The following is a 23,385-nucleotide window of genomic DNA, read 5'->3' on the forward strand; positions in this document are numbered from 1 at the left end:
AAATACCGGTGTATATATTTTATTTCAAACGGTACGATATCATAATTTTGCTCATTTCGGTATATGCTGCTGGCAGTGTGCTACACAAACTGACGAAACTGGCAAATGTGACAACATTGAGGAACAAAATGGATAAAGCAGTTGAATCTCACTCAACACGCCCAAAACTAATTAATAATGAGAGAAGACGAAGTATAATTTGGAATTACTTTGCTTATAAAGATGATGAAGAACCATCAAACCTTGCCAAGCATATGTCACTCGCTCATTCTGACTTGTACAAGACAATATGAGATTGACAGGTCAGTGCGTCATTCAAACGATCTAATTTATTTTCTTTTAACACTGATCAACGCACGTACATAAGATCATATCATTTAGATAACACGAAAACTCCAGCATGCATGCGTTTGTACCAATGATGTTTATATCTCATAATATTTGCACTTAAGTTTAGGTAGTTCTAACAGTAGTATTCAGGTAGAGATGCTAGTTACAGAAATTAAATAAAGTGAAATTAAATCAAATGTAAAATAACACTGGATAGTCACTGTTTATACATTAAATAGGTAAATCCTTACGATTAATTTAAAGTTACAAACGTTATTTAGCGACAGACAGCAGCATGTATTTTAGGCTTCACAGATTCGATATAGGCTACTACCCAACAAACACAGAATGTTGGTACAACGTAGCCAACCTTCTAATAACGTTTTAACAACGTGGCCAAAAGGTTGCTATAACGTTGCGTTGTGAGGGTTGTTACAGCGGTGTCACAATGTTGACATCTGACCACCGCTCAGTTCCATTGCTCAAGGTTGCACTTGGGTGTCTGGACTACCACTGGATGACATGTAAGCTTGTCACTGCTCTGGACCTGTATGTATAAAACTTCTCAGAAATGCTCTTAAGAATAGTCTGAATTAAGGTGACCTGATTCTTTGATGTTTCTCGCAGGTTGTGGTTAACTGTTGTAATCTTGCCATTCTCTTCTCTCTTTATTTACTTTCCTTCACTTTCTTTATTCTATATATAATCTTTGCTTAGTTTAGTTGTGTGTGTAGCCTAACGTAGTTTCGTTTATTAAACCATTATATCCACGCTTATTGTCTCTGTGTTGGTGCTCACAAATCAAAGTCTCTTAAACGTTTTGATCTAGCTACATGCTATTACCCTGCTAGTACTTTATATTGTTGGAAAAAGTTATTCTTTCTTGGCCAGGAAGATAATGTGTATCCTAGAATTGATAACTGATTATGCTCTGTTCGCTTGGACGAGCTGATTAAATAATCGTAATTAATTCTGCTACAGTCTGAAACTGTAAATATTTATAATTAATTATAATTCGTTATGTTTAATTACTCCTATTTCTTTTGAGCTGATTTGCTACAATGGTGTGGAATCTTTTTCTATTGATATATGTCTCCTCATTTACAGTTAGAGCAATGATGTGAACACGAGTTCCATTAACTGCTCCAACAACTCCAGGAAAGCCCACAGTCAACATAAAAGTGACTTGCTTTTGCTGCATGGTTTGATGGTTAGTTGGAAAGTCAATGAAATGCCATAGAACAGTGGCCAAATGTGATGTCCAGCCATATGAAAATGGACATCTTCAACCTTAATTCAAATATTTTTAAAAATGTGTTATCGTGTAGCTGTGCTTGGAGTCAGTTGTTTCATGTGTGATAATGAAATTTCAAATTATTTTTGGCCAGGCTGTCATGCAAAGAAATTATGAACACATGCAAAAACAAGAGAGAACCAAAGAAATATTAAAAACTGATTATGTTGTAGTCAATGTCATATTTTAAAACATTTAAATAATATAAACATAAAAATAAAAATATTTTCCTCATATTTTGATGGTTTGAGCAAAATTGTAGGGTCATTTAAAAAAAAAAAAAAAAAAAACCTTTGCACATCAATTTTGGCCGCTATGTTTGGTGTGGTAAGTTTGTATTTACTCTTGTGTACTGTAAGTTCATTTTTTGCGCTTCCTTGTCGTTCGTTCATCATCTGCGCTTTATTTTTCGTGAAGCATTTTGTTGCGCATCAGCTGTGATAAACAGACATCCATTTGCATTATGTGTGCAACAGTGGCCAGATAATGAGAGTTTTGCAGGTAAACCACTGCACACTGACGCCCGCTAGAGAATGAGGTGTTTAGTGTCATTGGTAGTGCATTCGCTTCGCATGCCAGCAGCGATTGGGCCGGGATTCGAGACCGATTCGGAGCAGAGTAGTTAGTATTGGAGTGTGAGTTTTGGAGGCGGCGCAATGAAGAGAGGGCTGGGTTTGTTTGGGTTAATTTCAAATATCAACAGTGTTCAACAACGAATATGAGAAATCGCATACAGCAAGTTTAAATGTATTAAAATGCATTAAACATTAATTATTGTTTAAGTAATATTTATTAAATTTATTACATGTACTTAAAGTTATTACATTTCTTATTAGGTCAGTTACAAAAAGAATTGACAATCAAGTTTATATCATTTTATCAAATCCATGTTATCATATAACTCCAATACATCATATCTTTATTGGAAAGCATGTATCTCCTCTTATTTGCTGCCATCTTGTTACTCCTAACTAGGTTAGGAGACCTCTCCAGCTCTTCTAAATAATTTAGGAGCCAAGACTTCTAGGTATTATCAAGCTAAGTCTTGACACTTAGGTCTAGGAATAAGAGTAAAATTACGTCATTCTTAGATTTTTGACACACTTAAGACTAACATTTTACTCTGAGCGGCTTTATACATACAGGCCCTGATTCCTCTGGAGCGCGGATTTTAAATTTCAAATGACCGTTGAACTGTCTCTTCATCAAGCAAGGATACCGTGAGTATTGCTTTTATTTTATCCCTAAATAAGATATGCAAATATTCAAACACTACATACACTTACCGTGTCTAATAAAGCAATAAGCCCCAGGAAGCCATGGTTTACAGTGAATTTATAACAGCTACAGGGCGTTATTAAGTACGACGCGGAGCAGAGTGCCTAAAACCCCCTTAGCTGTTATAAATTCACTGTAAACCACGGCTTCACTGGGCTTATTGCTTTTATAAAATGGTACAATTAACAACAATTAACAATACAAATATTAACACCAAAAAACATGTATCAATGCAACTTTAATTAAGTAAAATTATTAAAAGTCTTCCTTTCGCTGGAAAAAAAATAGTCCCTGACCGTGAACAGCAACAGAAGTTACATTATTACGCCATTAAATGGCAGCAAATATTGTCTTTATGAGCGAGTCACTCAGTCGCAAAGACTTTTATACTGAAACTTGTTGTGAACACGGAACAAGACGCAAATGACAAATGCTTTGACTAGCGCTGTCTGTCAGTGCCAGCATGGCACGGGAAAACCATTAAATGTTAAAAAGACAAGATCACAGTGGACATTCAAACGGATTTTTATTATGAACATAGGACTGACATTGACCTGAAGGAAAATGCTAAATCTGAATGCAGGTAGTACACTCAGTCACTATATATCTCTCTCACAATACTCTTCTACATAATGCAGCTTCAATGAACAAAATCAACAGAGAACAAACATATGTTTACTTTGCTAAGAGTGGTTGCTAAGACTGATGCAGAAACATACTCAGTGGCGCAGCAATACTTACGCAATGCGGTCAGCTGTATGTTTTCGGGAATTTTACAACGGCCTCGAATGCGGCTCAACCAATCAGAATCAAGGGCCGGAACTATCCGTTTTATAATGTGACATTCATTTGTTCTGTCTACAAAATGAACGAAATAGAACAGAATAGTCGGTAATTCCGGAGTGTTTGCGATCCTATGTGAAATTTACCAGCAATGCTAGCTATTTCTTTTAAGTATGCAGATCAGAACGTTAAAACGTCTTCTGGTCAGGTAAATGACAAATATTTCATCATCACGCCAAAAGTTATAAGCCATAGTGAAGAAAAAATTACTTGAGTGATGAATGGTTGACATTTTAGCACTTTTTGAACAGACAGCTATCCAGGAACAGACAGAGACTCCACTGTTAATGTTTAACGTTTGTCCATTTTTGGGAAACTTAACATAACAAACGTTTATAACCTCGAACACAGAAATCATCTTAAGTGCTATCCATCAAGAAACACGGTATCATTTTCCTTGTTTATTACTACAGAAGCTGTTCGTTAGGCCAACAGTGTAGCATGTCACATTACTGATCAAAGGCTTGGGGTCAGTAAGATCAGTATTGTTTTTAATGAATGAATACATTAATGAATCCAAGGACACATCACATTTCGGGCACTTGTGATCCATATACAGCACCTGCTGCAGTATTTCAATCACTAAACAGTAGAGTATTCACTTTAAGTACCTTAAAGTAATAAAACAGTGATATTAAAAAGTCAAATTCTTTATACAGCTTATTTATGATGTATTCTATATACAGGCGAGCAGATGAGCCCAGAATATGAACGCCATACAGTAACTGGGCAAGCAGATGAGCCTAGAACATAAATGCAATGCTTAACAACAAACTGTGCGTTGCATTTATGTTTTAGGCTCATCTGCTTGCCCACCTGTATATATAGTATGCATCATCAATAAGGTGTATATTGAAGTTGGCCTTGTTTTACCCTCCAGGTGGGTGTTCCTATAAAAACTAGCAATGAAGGTAAGCATACACTATTTAAGTATTTTCTTGTAAACAATCAAGTGGGTCTATTAATGAATCTATTCAATTTAATACAGTTAAAGATTAAGTAACAATAAAAAAGTAAGTAACACTTTCAGAATGTTTTCATTTGTGGAATTCACTTCAGATCAGTGTAGCTGTAATTCCTGATGCATGGATGCATTAGATAAGGTAAGTACTGTGTGAAAGTGTTGTTAGACACAAAAATCTCTTTTTTTGGGCAATATCAACACCATACGACCACCCTGCTCTCCTCACTAAGAACAAGTAAGAATTTATCTAAAAAGATTTTCATTTATTTATTTTTTTTTTTTTACTGTGAACTTTGTTGTCATTTGTCTATAACAGCAGATAGTAGCATTATTAACAATATGATTCTGCATACTATTTTCAGCACCCGAGCCACGGACATGGAAGGGTTTTGACACCTTGCCAAGAGCTGGATTTTTTGGCAAGCATAAATAGATGCAAATGTTAGTTAATAATAACATGGTGCTCATTTTTTTTTTCTTATTTGTTATTAAACATTAGATAACATTGTTTAACTAATTGGTTAACTTTTTCATCTGGCTTTGAAAGCTAGTAGAGTATATCCATTAGATGTACAATTATGTTAACACAAAATCATTCTTTTATATTTTTGCAACAAACCAAACATGGATGACACGAGTGAAGGACGAGGTTTTGGCTCATCAATTCGAAGGTAAGATAAATGGAGACTTTTATGAAAAATAATCAGCATTTTACCATTTTGAGATCATGCACAAAGGACCTTTTGAGAAGACTAATTTCTCATGTCTGCTCACTAGTCACTCTGGTCAGTCCCGGTCTAGTCCTATCATGTCAAGCTCCGATCTGCTCTGTTCTCTGCCCAGTTTACCTGTGCCTGCAGTGCAACCCTCTCTGGTCCCGGATGTCTACAGGTTTCGGACTCATGCCTCAAGGTATCTGCGCTTGCATCTCTCCTCCGGATTTGTTGATCTTTCCTGGACTCTTTCTGGTTACCAAACTTTTCACCCGGCGTTCAACTATGCTCACCTGTACAGAGCCCACTTTTGTTAAATAATAAAAAGTGTTGGTTTCAAGTCCAGTGGGTTTGAGACGTTCTAAACAGACTAGTAAAGTACCACAGCGTTTCAGAGACTGAGTAAAAATATATGTTGTTAAAAGTTGAACTGTGGTGTTTAACTGTAATGGGGGAGGTAATGTGGTGTATTGAGATAATGTGCATTATTAATATTATTAACTAATTCATGAGTTGCATTCATTGGTTCCTATGCCTTGGAGCTAGTATTTAAGTCATATTCACCCGGTGCACATATGATGTGAATCTTGATAGCATGCTTGATAGCATTAGTTGGTTGTTTGCCTCGTTAATACACACAGCAGTTCTGAACAGCCTTTGGAGTTCATTTTTTATTTATTAAACACACACACACATACATATATATATATATATATATATATATATATATATATATATATATATATATATATATATATATATGCTGTCACATATATTACATGCTTTTATAAATGCATACCCTTTGAAGGATAATTAGAATATCATATGCAGTTTTAATAAAGTTGAATTATGTAACCTTGTATGTCATTTTGACACTTCAAAGTGTACATTTGCAGGTTATGATTATAATTTATTAATTTAGTGGCATCTTACAATTCTGCATTGTTAATATATTGTGAGCACGTAGACGGTGACGTTGCCATAGGAGAAATGCAACGTGCCACAGACGTTGGCACAGCTTAAATGTGTTTGCTGGGATTTCCAGTCAGGATTTAGACCGTACCATAGTACTGAGACTGCTCTCATTAGAGTTACTAATGATTTGCTCTTATCATCAGATCGTTTCCTACTACTAAATTCAGAAAAAACAGAGATTCTAATTTTTGGACCAAAAACTTCTTCACATAATAACCTAGAATACTGTCTAACACTTGATGGCTGCTCTGTTAAGTCTTCGTCGTCACTTAGGAACCTGGGTGTGCTCTTTGATACCAATCTTTCATTTGAAGGCCATGTTACTAGCATCTGTAAAACCACATTCTTCCATCTTAAAAATATATCTAAACTACGACATATGCTCTCAATGAAACATGCAGAACAGTTAGTTCATGCGTTCATGACCTCAAGGCTAGATTACTGTAACGCTCTACTGGGTGGTTGTTCTGCTCGCTTGATAAATAAACTACAGCTCGTACAAAATGCAGCAGCTAGAGTTCTTACTCGAACTAGGAAGTATGACCATATTTGCCCAGTTCTGTCAACACTGCATTGGCTTCCTGTTAAACATCATATAGATTTTAAAATCTTGCTAATTACTTACAAAGCACTAAATGGTTTAGCTCCCCAGTACCTGAGCGAGCTCCTAATTCATTATAGTCCTTCACGTCTATTGCGATCTCAGAATTCAGGCCAGCTGATAATACCTAGAATATCAAAATCAACCGCAGGCGGTAGATCCTTCTCCTATTTGGCACCTAAACTCTGGAACAATCTTCCTAGCATTGTTCGGGAAGCAGACACACTCTGTCAATTTAAATCTAGACTAAAAACGCATTTCTTTAACCTGGCATACACATAACACATTACCAATTTATATTTTCAAATCTGTTAAAGGATTATTAGGCTGCATAAATTAGGTCAGCCGGAACCGGGAACACTTCCTATAACGCCTGATGTACTCGTTACATCAGAAGAAGAATGGCATCTACGCTAATATTAGTCTTTCTGGTTATGCCGAGGTTCACCGTAGTCAACCGGATCCGGGCCGTATCCAGGTGAGACCAAGGACCTGCACCTTGACACGACCACAACGCAGCCCTGAAGTGTCAGCAGAGATTGAGTCAACTAGATCATCCACTATGAGGGCCTCATCGACACGACAGCCACGACACAGTTCCTCAACAACCGTCCATACCGCCGTGATGAATACGATCCTCAATTGGATGGAACTGGAATAAATACTTTGAATGTTGCGATCCTGTCGGACTTATGATAGCTACCTGAATCGTAACAAAGCACTGTTGGCCAGAGGAGAACTGGCCCCCCGACTAAGCCTGGTTTCTCCCAAGGTGTTTAAATGGAGAAAAAAAACCTATTTGCCACTTGTCTGCCACCTGATTTCACCTGATGGAGTTTGGGTTCCTTGCCGCTGTCGCCTTTGGCTTGCTTAGTTGGGGACACTTGACATTTGACTTGACATTTGATATTCAACAGTGCTTTGATCTGCCTGCATTGACACTATTCTTTTAAGAGCTGCTGTGCAGCCAAATAATGTACCAGTTATCAATGTAAAGCTGCTTTGACACAATCTACATTGTAAAAAGCGCTTTATAAATAAATAAAGGTGACTATTACACACGCGATGACACATACTATTAAACTGTTTAAATTCACGCAAGACATAATCGACTGTGTTTATGTGAATACTCACTAAGATGGACATTTTGACAATTTCGTGTGTATTTGACCGTTTAGGGAAAAACTAGAGGTCGGCAGATTCATTGGTTTTGCCGATTAATCGGCACCGAAAGTTGATTGGTGGAACAATCGGTTATCGGCAAAAATCCATACCGATAGTTTTTCCGGGTTGCGTCCGTTGCTGGAGCGGTTGAGAAGGGTGCGCTGTCATTACACAGTATGAGAGTGCTGAGAAGGGTCTGCTGGCATTATACAGAATGAGAGCGGCCTCTAGAGGCTAAATAAAAACTATCACTGGAGTGTTGTCTATGTTGACAAGTGATGCTGCGCGCTGCACGGAGAGCACTGACACATCAGATGAATGTTTAAAACACAGACAGCGAAACGGTATGAATACAGGCCACTACAGTACATGTTGCCATATAATTATAAAGTAATCCGTTTGTTAACTAGGTGCTGCATTAGCAGAGAAAGAACAGCAGTATGTTTGCCGTCAAGGCTGAGAGGACGCTAATACTAGTACCCTTAAGTGGTTAAAACAATGTGACAAAAACACGCAAACCCGACCCAAATGTTTAATGTCGCAATTGTTACCAACTATTTGCATTAGTTTATATCCAGCTGGTCACTCATATATGCATTCATTTGCTGGCTAAGTTGCTTATTTAAAGCTAGTGACGTGATTGCTTTTTCAAAATCGATATGTTAAACAAATCAGAAACACCTTCGATTTCAGTTCTTTTTTTGTTATCACTGTAATACATATTTTGTTATTTTGATTAGATAATCATCAAGTGTTAGAAGCAAATAAATAGAAGCATATAAAGTTATCGGCAAGTACAGCCCGACCTAGTTATCGATATCTGTAAAATCCACTATCAGTCGACCTCTAGGAAAAACAACTAAATTTGGAATGCGCGAGCTCTATACAGGCCGGCTTGTGTATGCGTTGTTTGTTGGTATAAGCACAAAGAATCCATCTCTCAAAGAGCTCCCAAGTATGTTACTACTGAATGATAAAATCGCTTGGATGTTCAAATTGGCAAGGTTTAAAAAGACGTGGGCAAGTGTTTTCTGCAGTTGTCCGAAAACACGCACGATAGAGTTGTAGCGCAGGTCGCTTATGTACAGGCGCAATGTCTTTTGAAACCAGAAGCAATTTGCTCATTTTGAGAGTTAGAGAGGGGAGAGAAAGTATTGCTGAAATTACTTCACAAGAAAGTTTTTAAATTACTGATTTGATGTGATAATCTGTATTGATTAATCTACTAATAAACATTTGTGGTAATTTCCCTCTTTGTAAACACGAAACCCGCAAGAATGAGTAAAATTATGCCTAATACCTGTGCCAAAATTTAGACCCTATGATATCGATTTAATATTGATATATTGGTATTAGATTGTGGTAACGTACCGAAGCCTAAATTGTGGTATCGAGCCATCCCTAGCTACTATGTGCAGATAAGTACTTGAGCCCAGAATTTGAACACAACACGTTTAATTTCACGTTAAGCGTTTTCCTCCCATAGAAAACGCTTAACATGGCTTAATGTAGCAAGACAGTGATATTAAAAGACCGAACTCCGAAAACATCATACTAAAAAAACCATACTATGTACAGCAAAGCAGATAAGCCCAGAATATAAATGCAATTTATTTAATGTCACGTTGTTTTCCTCCCATAGAAAACCGTTATGAAGAAAAAGCTTAACGTCGCTTAATGTAGCCTACTAGAATTTGATCTTTTAAGTGATATTAAAAGATCAAATTCTGCACAAACCAATTTTTCTATATATTATGCTTTATTAGCATAGTGTTTACTAAATATGGTCTTTTAATGTCACTGTCTTAGTACATTAAGCCACTTTAAGCATTTTCTTTATGGGAGGAAAATGCTTAATTAAACATGTTGCATTCATATTATGGGCTCAAAACTCACACTCCAATACTAACTACTCTGCTCCGAGTCGGTCTCGAACCCCGGCCCGATCGCTGCTGGCATGCGAAGCGAATGCACTACCAATGACACTAAACACCTCATTCTCTAGCAGGCGTCAGTGTGCAGTAGTTTAACTGCAAAACTCTCATTATCTGGCCACTGTTGCACATGTAATGCGAGTGGATGTCTGTTTATCACAGCTGATGCGCAACAAAATGCTTCACGAAAAATGCAGATGAACGAACGACAAGGAAGCACAAAAAAATTACATACAGTACACAAGAGTAAATACAAACAAGAGTTTCTTGTTAATCGCCAACAGAACAGCAGCTCCAGACAATCAAAACCCAGAGTTATTTACATGATTAAGAATCAAAGCAGCCTCCGCGTTTGTTTTCAGGCCTTCCTGCTTAGCTCTCTCCAGTGCTGGAAAGCTTTTCTAATATAAATGCGGTCCTAAAGCGCTTGCCCAGTCATAAACCTTCATTGCAGTGATATTCTTTTGAGCTCTTTAGTATTGTGTAAACTTACCACATAGTGGCCAAAATTCATGTGCAAAGGTTTTTTTTTTTTTTTTTTTAAATGACCCTACAATTTTGCTCAAACCATCAAAATATGAGGAAAATATTTTTATTTTTATGTTTATATTATTTAAATGTTTTAAAATATGACATTGACTACAACATAATCAGTTTTGGTTCTCTCTTGTTTTTGCATGTGTTCATAATTTCTTTGTATAATAGCCTGGCCAAAAATAATTTGAAATAATTTGAAATTTAATTTCATTATCACACATGAAACAATTGACTCCAAGCACAGCTACATTATATGCTTACATCTTTTAACACATTTTTTTAAATATTTGAATTAAGGTTGAAGATGTCCATTTTCAAATGGTTGGACATCACATTTGGCCACTACTCTATGGCAGTTCATTGACTTTCCAACTGACAGTCAAACCATGCAGCAAAAGCAAGTCACTTATGTTGATAGTGGGCTTCCCTGGAGTTGTTGGAGCCACTGATGGAACTCATGTTCACATTATTGCTCCAATTGTAAATGAGGAGACATACAGTGGGTACGGAAAGTATTCAGACCCCCTTAAATTTTTCACTCTTTGTTATATTGCAGCCATTTGCTAAAATCATTTAAGTTCATTTTTTTTCCTCATTAATGTACACACAGCACCCCATATTAACAGAAAAACACAGAATTGTTGACATTTTTGCAGATTTATTAAAAAAGAAAAACTGAAATATCACATGGTCCTAAGTATTCAGACCCTTTGCTGTGACACTCATATATTTAACTCAGGTGCTGTCCATTTCTTCTGATCATCCTTGAGATGGTTCTACACCTTCATTTGAGTCCAGCTGTGTTTGATTATACTGATTGGACTTGATTAGGAAAGCCACACACCTGTCTATATAAGACCTTACAGCTCACAGTGCATGTCAGAGCAAATGAGAATCATGAGGTCAAAGGAACTGCCTGAAGAGCTCAGAGACAGAATTGTGGCAAGGCACAGATCTGGCCAAGGTTACAAAAAAAATTCTGCTGCACTTAAGGTTCCTAAGAGCATGGTGGCCTCCATAATCCTTAAATGGAAGACGTTTGGGATGACCAGAACCCTTCCTAGAGCTGGCCGTCCGGCCAAACTGAGCTATCGGGGGAGAAGAGCCTTGGTGAGAGAGGTAAAGAAGAACGCAAAGATCACTGTGGCTGAGCTCCAGAGATGCAGTCGGGAGATGGGAGAAAGTTGTAGAAAGTCAACCATCACTGCAGCCCTCCACCAGTCGGGGCTTTATGGCAGAGTGGCCCGACGGAAGCCTCTCCTCAGTGCAAGACACATGAAAGCCCGCATGGAGGACTCCAAGATGGTGAGAAATAAGATTCTCTGGTCTGATGAGACCAAGATAGAACTTTTTGGCCTTAATTCTAAGCGGTATGTGTGGAGAAAACCAGGCACTGCTCATCACCTGTCCAATACAGTCCCAACAGTGAAGCATGGTGGTGGCAGCATCATGCTGTGGGGGTGTTTTTCAGCTGCAGGGACAGGACGACTGGTTGCAATCGAGGGAAAGATGAATGCGGCCAAGTACAGGGATATCCTGGACGAAAACCTTCTCCAGAGTGCTCAGGACCTCAGACTGGGCCGAAGGTTTACCTTCCAACAAGACAATGACCCTAAGCACACAGCTAAAATAACGAAGGAGTGGCTTCACAACAACTCAGTGACTGTTCTTGAATGGCCCAGCCAGAGCCCTGACTTAAACCCAATTGAGCATCTCTGGAGAGACCTAAAAATGGCTGTCCACCAACGTTTACCATCCAACCTGACAGAACTGGAGAGGATCTGCAAGGAGGAATGGCAGAGGATCCCCAAATCCAGGTGTGAAAAACTTGTTGCATCTTTCCCAAAAAGACTCATGGCTGTATTAGATCAAAAGGGTGCTTCTACTAAATACTGAGCAAAGGGTCTGAATACTTAGGACCATGTGATATTTCAGTTTTTCTTTTTTAATAAATCTGCAAAAATGTCAACAATTCTGTGTTTTTCTGTCAATATGGGGTGCTGTGTGTACATTAATGAGGAAAAAAATTAACTCAAATGATTTTCGCAAATGGCTGCAATATAACAAAGAGTAAAAAATTTAAGGGGTCTGAATACTTTCCGTACCCACTGTATATCAATAGAAAAAGATTCCACACCATCAATACTAATTTGTGATAATTTTGCACAATGCAAAGCTATTTTTAAAAATAAATTAAAATATTAAAACGGTTCAGTGTCTTTTTAAATGATTTCTTTTATAATAATATTAAATTATTGGTGTTGTGCTGCTGTGACTTCACCCTTGCAGGCTTGCTATTGGCTGATTCAGAGGTTGACGGTGGCCATTTTGAGTTGACATCATTGTAGTCCTTAGTTCACGACACTTAAGTCAGCACTTAAGAATCAGTCTTATAATTTACTAAAAGTTGCTTTTAGCTTCTTTATAAAAGTCTCCTACTCTTAGAAAAGTCTTACTTTTTACTAAGAATTTTTTGACACTTAAGTCAAAACTTAAGACTATTCTTAAGAGCATTTCTGAGAAGTTACATACGGGCCCAGGACTCGAATGAAATTGTCCAACTAAGTTTGCTAATCATAAAAACCTATGAACTTACCTGTTTTTTTTGGTTGTTGAGCCTTTCTATTCTAAATGTTTATGACAAGGCTACTTCACAACCCGCCACATTTGAAAGAAAATTGATACTGTAAACATACTGTACAAGACATGAGATGTGTGACAGCTAACTAGGTGTGTCACAGTGAGGAAATGGATAGCATCAATTACTTTGGAAGTCTAGGTAGCACGGACTCTGCTGATTATATTAAGAAAATAACTCTCAGTAATGGTGAGACATTGCTTTCTGCCCCCTAGTTGCGCGCACATCTCTGTGATGACATTGCACAGAATGAAACCCATCTATTATTCCATTCGTAGAGCGAACATTTCACTGATTGTTTACAGTTTAACAGAACTCTGCACGAGCTCTGATGACGACACAGCTGTTTCACGATTGGCCGGATTCACCGCATGACAACAATCACGTGTGTTTGTGTTTATTCTGAAACCTTCAGTTCCACTAATGCTCACAAATCTGTATTTTTTTTAACAGTTAAAGCTATTTTCATTTAGTCGCAATGTTATATCGTGTCATGTTTATCAAAATAAAACTGATATAAAAAAAAAAAAAAAAACATAGACCCCACTACATTGGTATTTAAATAATATATAGTCCAGGTGAAGTGCAAAATTTGAGGTGAAATGTTCACTTTTTCATAAAAGCATGAAATTTGGTACACTTGTACAGTTTGGGACCCTGAACATTTTCAGAAATGGAGCCATCACAAAAACGCCTCGTGGTCACCATGGCGACCATTTCACTTTCTGCCATAACCAAATTATGTATTTTGTATCATATCTGAATCAAACTGACTTACTAACTGACAACGTAACTACACGTCGCATGCCCGTAATTTCATTACCTTCAAATTAGTTTGATTCAATCACAACGCCGTCAGTACGATCTCCGAACGTTATAAGATTACCAAGAATGTTCCAGATACGTACGCTGTACGTAATATATTGGTAATTCCATGATTAACTAGTAACGTAACTACACCGTTGTATGCCCGTAATATCATTACCATCAAATTACCAACTCACAACGTCTCCAGTACGATCTCCTAACGTTATAAGAAAACCAAGGACGTTCCAGATACGTACTCTATTCGTAATATATTGATAATTCCATGACTTACTGGCAAAGTCATGTGCTCGTAATTTCATTGCCATCATTTACACGTTCTTTATATGTTAATACCAGAATTTGCTATTTAAAATGTGTAATTAAACGTCAGACAAAAGGCTGAAATTTTCCTTTAAAGTCCCCGTGAACCGGAAGTTGCAAACGACTTTTCTCCAGTGTTGTGACGTATTTCCAAGTGAAACGGAATATTGAATAGCGAGCAGGGTTTTATTTTAGCGCTCCTCCTCTCCATCTCTCACTCATAGCAGACTAACGGTCGGAGGGGAGTGGTTTAAGCGTTTTCAACCCAAGCTGTCAAATTGATGTCATTAGAGAAGGGGAACCGTTGCAGAGGGGAGGAGCATTTTCAGATTTTGATTAAATATTAGGAAGCCAAACAATTTTTTTGCGTGGATTGACTTTTTGGCACGGATGAATTGTTCACCACAAAACTAGCAATTTGAGCTAACAAAATAAATTGTCAATTTTGATGTCATGTGTACTTTAAGAAAAAATTTGTTTCTTTTCACCAAGTCAGAATATGGATGACTGCTTTTCAAATATAGTAACGTGACAGCGTGCGCCTCCACAACTGGAGTGTCCGTTGCGCGCATAGTGTGTTGACGAGAGTAAAATTTATATATATAGTTTAATAATGTAAAGCAGTTCTAAACAAAAATCTATAAAATAAAAGAGCTATCTAGCCTATATATAAATAAAATGTGACGACTTCACGGCCAGCGGCAATCTCGCCAATCGGTAAGGCCGGACTTAACACACCTAATCAATTACGTATTCAAAAATGTGGTAGCCTGTGTTTAACGCAACTTGTCAACGCACAAACATAGACCTACCTTAGTCCCATGATTCAAGTAGCTATCGAAAACAATGATCTCCAGTTTTAACGCCTTGCCTTGCTTTCACTTCTCGTCGTTTCGTTCTTTCTACTTCCTCCTTTTTTTCACCGATTTCGCGCATTATCGCCACCTACTGTGAACCTCCACTTCTTCTTCTTCTTCTTCTTTTTTAACGGCGGTTGGCATCCAGCTTTATTACCGTCACCTTCTACTCCGGAGTGTGGATCAGATGAACTCGATCCAGATGCCGCGTTCCAATCGCTACGTCCATATTTTTTTTTTTTTTTTTTTTACAGTCTATGGTTCCAATAGAGAATGAGGAGTTACGTCACGATGTTTTCACTCCGCGTTGCCTTTCGGGAAGGCGCCGCCATATTAGCAGGATACGCTGCGTGACTTTTTTTCCCAAACCAGTCCAGCGGAAATCCAGCCCTGAAGCCGATTCTAAACATTTCATTGGCCATGTCAATCATGCGATTGCCTACACCCAACCCTGATCCCTGATTTCCGCTGAACCGTTTGGGGAAAAAAATCAAGCGGATACGCTATCCGTTGCTATGGTAACTTCTTCAGCGAGCCAGAGATAAAGAGCAACAGAGAGAGAGAGAGAGAGAGAGAGAGCAGATTAATTTAATAAATACATTTTGCGATACAGCGCAGTTTTATGGGAATACATGGAGAAGGAGAAAGTGAAAGGAAAGGGGCTCTATCAGGAGAGACTAAATAACACCGCCAAAGCAGCGTCATTTAGAGAAAATGCTTGACATTAAAAGCATTGACCCGTGCGACCTGCGAAAGACCCAGAAGCACCAACACCTGTCACATACCCTGACATCGTCAATTACCTGGTTTATATGGTATCAGTGCCTACACAATGCAAGAGTTCAGACCCTTTAAATCATTAGAAGCATATGAACAATTCTGCTGCGGCTGAATTACAAACCCACAAACCTGTAAACTGCGAGAGCTCAGTCATACTTGCTAAGGAAGGTTGCACTCCACTTTTATTACAGTTTTGATGCTTATTATTGAAAAATAATAATATTTTCGCCTACTGAGTCATAGACTGGTTAGTGATGTCAGGCAGTTTTCTCTAAATAATGCTGCTTGCTAATAACTTAAAAATTTGCTTTTAATTGCTTAAAGGGTCTGAACTCTTGCATTGTGTAGGCACTGATACCATAAACCAGGTAATTGACAATGTCAGGACAGAGCCGGCGCCAGGACACACAAACTGGGGGTGCCTTAATTTACTATGACAGTTTATTAACTAACCAAAACACCATAATAAAGCATACTACGGACAGAAAACCAGATGAGCCCAGAATATGAATGCAACACATTTAATTACACGTGTTTTCCTCCCATCAAGAAAAAGACAGTGCCATTAAAACACCAAACTTAGTAAACACTATAATAAAGTATAATATACAGACAAATTGGTTTGTGTTGAATTTGATCTTTTAATATCACTTAGTAGGCTACATTAAGCAACATTTCCCAACAGTTTTCTATGTGAGGAAAACTTTAGGTTACTTACGTAACCCCGGTTCTCTGATAACATGAGTGAAGTATCTCACAAAGGGGAACGCCTCTGGGCGTGACAGATCCTGGAAGCACCAATTATACCACGTCTGTCAGTTGACAGACCAATCACGACAGTGATGTGGGAGTCCTCCTCCCTAATATATACCGCTGCCAATGGTCCCTACTTCATTCTTAGCGTATCTCTTCTCTGTGCACTGCAAGGAGGGAAGTGTGGTGAGATACTTCACTCATGTTATCAGAGAACCGGGGTTACGTAAGTAACCTAAAGTTCTCTTTCAAACATTCGCTCAGTATCTCACAAAGGGATATAGACAACTCCCTTATTGCAGATACGCTGTCCAAAGCAGGCATGTCAACCAACTCAGTGATGTAGGCTATAACATAACACAACACCCGTAACTATTCACAAATAGAACAGGAATATATGTGAACAAAAATCGAAAAACACCTCAAACGAGTGTTTTTTTTTTTTTTTTTTTTTTAATACACTTAGGACGGAATGAGCCAGCGATGGCTCAGTGACATCCAGTCTATTAAATCGGACAAATGTGTGAGGCGATGCCCAACTCGCTGCTGCACAAATGTCCTGAACTGAAACGCCCTTAAACAGTGCCCATGAGGTGGCCATACCTCTGGTAGAATGAGCCTCCGCGCGCTCGAGAGAGGAGATCCCTGCGCAACGGAAGCGGCCAGGGTTGGCCGCACAGAATTTGAATTATCTCCGTCAGCCACAACTTCCCTGGCCAATTCGAGGCGATTAGTATAACTGAGTGACCGCATTCCCTTACTCTTTGTAATGTTGGTATGATCAGACTGAGAGGAGGAAACGCGTAAAGTAGTGCGTTTGGCCACGGGTGTGCCAGAGCATCCACACCCATATGTGCACCGTCTCTCGCCAGAGAGAAGAATAGAGGGCAATGAGTGTTTTCGTGCGAGGCGACGAGATCTACGGCAGCTCGGCCGAACCTCTCCCACAACTGGCTCACTACCTGAGGGTGGAGAGTCCATTCTCCATACATCGTATTTCCTCTGGACAGGAGATCCGCTCCCACATTCATTATTCCTGGAACATGCGTTGCCCGTAGTGAATGAAAATACTTCACACCCCACACGATCAGTTTCTGTGCCAGACTGTGAAGCTGAGGGGAGCGTGTGCCTCCCTGGCGATTTATGTATGCCACCGCCGTTGTGTTGTCTGATCTGATCAAAACGTGGTGGTTCTTTAGAAACTGCACAAAATGTTTCAATACTAGAAACACCGTTAACAGTTCCAGGAAGTTTTTGTGTGTGTTCTGTAGCGAGACGGGCCATTTCCCTTTCGCTATTCTGCCCTCGCACACAGCACCCCAACCTGTGAGTGACGCATCCGTTGTGACCACCTTTCTCAGAGAAACTGCTCCCAGCGGAGTCCCTGACTCGAGAAAAGCACGATCTCTCCAGTGACGGAGAGCGCGCATGCAAAGTGATGTTACAATCACTTTGCGGTTTAGGTGGAGTTTTGGAGACAAACGCTGCGCCGCTGTCCAGTGCTGGAAATCCCTCATTCGCAACAGTCCCAGTGGAATGATTGAAACTGTCGAGGCCATCAGACCCAGAAGACATAAACAGTCTGAATTGAACTCTGTTTCCTTTCTGAAAAAGGGACAAACAGCCGCGAATTGACCTGATGCGCTCCTCCGACAGAAAAGCTTGATACAGGTCTAAGTTCAGTCTGAGACCCAGGTAAATTATCTCTTGTGTGGGCACTAAGCTGCTTTTCGTCTCGTTTATCCTGAAGCCTAGGCTCTCCAGATGAGACACGAGCATTTTTGTCTCTCTCTCTGCCTGCTGCCGCGACGGCGCGCAGAGCAGCAGATCGTCCAAATATGCTGACACTCTTAGACCCATCATTCTCAGCGGTGTGACCGCTGCTTCCACACACTTTGTAAAAATTCTCGTTGCGAGAGACAGACCAAACGGTACTGTCAAAAATTCGTACGCTGTGTCCCGATAGGCAAACCTGAGGAATTTTCTGTGTGCCGGATAGATGCTTATGTGAAAATATGCGTCCTTCAAATCGACTGATGTCAGCCAGTCTTTGGGACAAATAATTTTTGATAACACCTTTAAGGTCAACATTTTAAAATTGTATTTCCTGAGGTGTTTGTTGAGGTTCCGTAAATCCAGAATGGGACGGAGACCCCCTCCCTTTTTGGGAATGACGAAGTACCGTGAGTAAAAACCGTGGTGGCTGTCCTCTGGCGGCACAACTCGAATTGCTCTTCTGTTCAATAAAGAGGTTATTTCCTCCTCTAAAATCTGAGCTGACTCCCCTTGTGCTGTTGACATTAACACACTGTTGAAAAGTGGAGGTTTTACAGCAAATTGCAGACGATAACCCCGGCTTATTGTGGAGAAAACCCAGGGGTGTACTGCGCATGCGCGCCAGCTCTCCACGTGAGCAGAGAGCAGACCGAGCCCGCTCTCGTTCACTAGTGACGCGGCGGCGCCATCTAGCAGCGGCGCTGGGGAGTGCAGCTCTGATCTGAACAGTTTTGTTTTTGTGCGTGTTTTTCTTTTTAAACGTTGCTGTGCCCTCGGCCCACTGCCTGGATACACAGGGAATGTGTTTATTATTTTCACACCAAACATGTCTTTGTGAGAACAGCCCTCTGCCGTCTGTTGAAACCCCGTGGGTGGAGGGAGGGGAAATTCTGTGTGGGGCACTGGGGGAACTGGTGCCAACTTTACAAATGAACTGGTCATTAGATAACTTTTTTCTGTGAACAATTCCCATGTCCAACGCCTTCTCTTGGCGAGAGGGGGGGAAATTGACCGCTCTCTTTGAGGGAGGACAACAACAGATACTCCGCAAGTGCTGTTGTTCATCCTTTTGTTCTGAATGTAATGACTTGTTAGGTCGCTCGCCGTTTCTTCCTTCCCTGAGGGTTTGCTGGCCGGTGTCTAGCTGCAGCTGCCGCAAAGGAAGGTTTTACCCTCGGCTGAACCGGTTTAGATTGTGGCTCAGCCTGCTGAGGCTGAGATGGTCTAGGGCCTCTGAAGGCTGACTGACCACTCCTGTGGGGAGCTTCAAACCCGGAGCATGGTGGCTGAGAAGTACGAGCAGTGGGTCTGCGAGGAAGACAAGTTTGGAACGCCTCACCTTCCTGTTCCCTCAGATCACACCTTTGTCGCATTGCAGTGACCGATGCCCCGAAAAGGGCTTTGGGCTCAACTGGAGCATCCAAGAAGTCCACCTTCTCTCTCTCTGACAGCCCTGACAGCCCCAGCCAGAGAGCCCGCTCACCTACCATGGCCAGGCCCATGCTGTGACCACAGCTCTGGACCGCGCCCCTGGAGGTTCTCAGGTTGAGATCTGCAATAACGCAGATCTCTTCCCACAGGGCTGGGTTTGGTGTCCCAGCATCCATCTGCCTCCCTATCTCCTCCATAAGCTCCGCTTGATAAGCAGTGAGGAGAGAGGTGGCATTAAGAGCCCTCACTGCCAGTGCAGAAGAACGATAAATCTTCTGAAAGACTGAGGCTGCTAATCGTTCGGTGCGTCCTGGCAGTGAAGCTGAAGCAGAGAAAAGGCTGCTCTGCGGTTAGGGTTGAGATGATGTGCTACTGACAGCCAGTGGCGCAAAAATGGGGTATGCAGTATATGCAGTGCATAGGGGCGCCGCACGGAGGGGGGCGCCATTGTGCCAAAACGTCTTTGAAAATCTTTTTGAATAAAACGTTTAAAATAAATTTAAAAATGATGTTTGTTGAAAAATAATGTTTGTTTAGCATTTTAAATTCAAGTGATATCAACTGTTAACCATTTTGACAAGAGCCGTTGCTCTGTTACGGACAGTCACATGTCCAAAATGGACAGAGGAGGGAAGCGTTTCTGGGGCGCAGAACAGAAAACACAAAAAAGAAAATGAAAATGAAAAACAGTGTCTTAAAATGAGGACATCGATGTCCATGTGGATAACAAGAAATTGGTAAGCGTAACCTATATCACTGTAAGTCTTTAATGTCATACCGTGTCATACGATCTGTCTGTGAGTAGCGCCGCTTCAAGTCTTTTATGAATGGTCCGCTGAATCACTTTTGTTACGTTCAAAACGCAGATTCAGAAATGAAACACTGCTGTGTGTTGCGTGGAGACGAACAGTTCTGCTTTGTCTTTATAGTTTCATTGGCAAAATTGAACAAACCAGACAATATTTTGTCTAAAATAACACGATATAAACTTATTTTGAACTTACGTATAAAATAAGTATTGCATGTTGCACTCATTTTATTTGGGACAAAAACAGCACTCGTGTTATATAGAAATCCGTTACTTTTGTGATACTGCTTAACTCATATGATAAATATGAGACAAAAACTCAATAAGGGGCATTTTTGCTCCAGTATCTTGAGTTTTATGGCCATTCTAACTGCATTCTGTAAGCTCTATCCATCGCATAGTGAGTTGTTGCCCTGCATTATTTTCCTCATCAGATGACCTACATAGGTTTGGGGCGGGGCAAGTGCATTAAAAAATGTAAAGTTTTTTTTTTTTTAATCGTAATTAATTAATCTAATTAACGTGTTAAATCGACAGTAAAATGCAGGAAGTTTTCTGTGTGTGAGGGTTAGGGGATATAGAGTGGCAAGAATATTGAAAAATGTGAGAAAATGTGAATCCTTTGGATTTTCTGGATTAATTGATCATATCAATTGCTCAATGTCATATTCATTAAAGTCACAAGTAGACAAAACACAATGTAGGCTAGGGGGGGCGCCAACCATGATCTTGCATACCCCTCAGCAAATGTACAGTTGCGCCCCTGCTGACAGCTCGACATGAGGGGGATTTGACATCCCTAACTCCTCCATGTTATCAACATCCAGCCTAGAAAATCCTTTTACAGGAACCCTGTGTGAAAAGGGTTTATCCCAGAAACGTTTCATTTCTGAAACGCACGCTGGGACCGCTGGAATGAGCTGTTTAACAGGTTGGGCACGTGACGGCAGTCTCTTGCAGTCATAGAGATCTCTCTCCGTCCCCTGGCCTGTCTGCTGCGACGGCCAGTCTATGGAGAGTTTTGCCGCCGCCCTCCGGCACATTTCGAGAAGGTCGAGCTCCGCCTGAGCTGGGGAGGGTGACCCTTCGCTTAACGCGCTGCCCGGCCGGAAGGGATTTGGCGGGAGGATCGCGTCATCGTCATCTTCCTCCCCATCCTCCTCCAACAGACGAGCGATAGCTTCATCGTCATCATCGTCTTCCTCCCTTACATTCGTAAAGGATCCGAAAATAGGAGGTAGGTCGGGAGAGACTTCATCCATAAATTCGCCCCAGCTGCACGATGCAGGGGGCAATCAGAGAGGAGCAAATCTATTGCCAACCTAACAAATACTTTATTATAAACACTTGTTAGGCACTTTATTTCAACTTTTCAAACATTTTCTTCGTTTTTATCAAATATAAATGCCTTTCCGATCTGATTTGTGGTAGGAAAAGGGAGAAGAGCGAGTTTGGCAAAAGGCGGATTCGAACCCGAGTCGATCACGTCAAAAGCTACTTTCAGATGCCATACGCCCTACAGCCTACAGACGTTAAATAGCCTACGATGCTTCTTTTTATTGTTTAACTGTAAACATTCGATGGCTAAATTACAACGTGCGTTCGTTAAATTGGACACCTGTTGGTATTTTTAGCATTAAATGAGGCAAATCCCTATTTCAACTGCCCTGTCAATCATCTTGTCACAGTTAAAATTCTCCACATTCAATTAAATTTAATTTCCTACCATTTCGGAGTGAAATGTAGCAGCACGTTGACCTGCCAGTCATGGGTCTTTCATATGGAGAACTCTCCTCATGTTTGCATAATGATGCATTTAAAAGTTAATGACCAAACGCATCAGTAGCTATAAAAGTTCACAATGCTGTTGCAGATAATGTGGATAGCGTTTGATATTTTTTCTTCAGGTTAGATACTGATTATTAATCACTCAAAAAAACCTTTATCTTAACCGCTCTGCTAACCGTCGGTCTGGCACATCCGTCATGTTTTTTTTGTTTTTTTTTTTGTTTGTTTTTTGTTGTTGTTTTGTTTTTTTAAACAATTTTTATTCGTGTTTGTAGTTCTAATCGAATCGTCCACAGCCGTTAAGTGTGCACAGATCTGCATTCTGCACTTCAGATTAGGTAACCGGGAAAAGTAGGAAAAATTTGGAATACTCATTTCAACATACTACGATTTGGGACACACTAATTCTATTTTAGAATACTATTTAGGACGGGTAGTATGCGAATTGAGAGAATCTAACCACTAGTGACGGGAAAACGAGGCTTTCTGAAGCGTTTGAGGCTTTCATCAAATTGTGCCGAAAAACGGTTTATTACTCGAAGCTTTTCAAAACAGTGCACACTAACGACATCTTGTGGTCAAAAGGTGTTAAAGCTGCCTTTGCGTCCCAGACGACCCAGCCATTATTTGATTGTTTCATATAATATATCAGTTTGTGCTACAAAACCATATAAGACAATAAAAGAATTTAGTCTATATAGGCTAAATATTTCACGTGTCAATGAATTTAATATGAATAAATGAGAATAAAATTGATGAAAAAAAAACAGTGTTGCATTCTAGCAGTTTTTAT

The 23,385-nt window shown here is 39.9% G+C and overlaps 1 protein-coding gene and 1 long non-coding RNA gene across 4 annotated transcripts in view; both read right to left on the minus strand.

Moving 5' to 3' along the window:
• wu:fu71h07 (uncharacterized protein LOC570464 homolog) overlaps positions 1–15,469 on the minus strand; it is a 29,888-nt gene extending 14,419 nt beyond the window's left edge. Inside the window, exon 1 of one of the 2 annotated variants that reach the window (XM_051908040.1) lies at positions 15,212–15,469. In XM_051908040.1, coding sequence (XP_051764000.1) covers positions 15,212–15,222 — 11 coding nt within the window. In that variant the 5' untranslated portion in view covers positions 15,223–15,469. Of the gene's footprint in view, positions 1–5,557; positions 5,629–15,211 lie in introns of those variants that run through there. The other variant, XM_051908039.1, reaches the window with a different exon arrangement.
• The window catches only part of LOC127520150 (uncharacterized), a 170,834-nt gene that overhangs the window by 16,789 nt on the left and 130,660 nt on the right, over positions 1–23,385 (minus strand). The window lies entirely within an intron of this gene.

This window comes from Ctenopharyngodon idella, chromosome 10 (assembly GCF_019924925.1).
Source record: "Ctenopharyngodon idella isolate HZGC_01 chromosome 10, HZGC01, whole genome shotgun sequence".
In the NCBI taxonomy this organism is placed as follows: domain Eukaryota; kingdom Metazoa; phylum Chordata; class Actinopteri; order Cypriniformes; family Xenocyprididae; genus Ctenopharyngodon; species Ctenopharyngodon idella.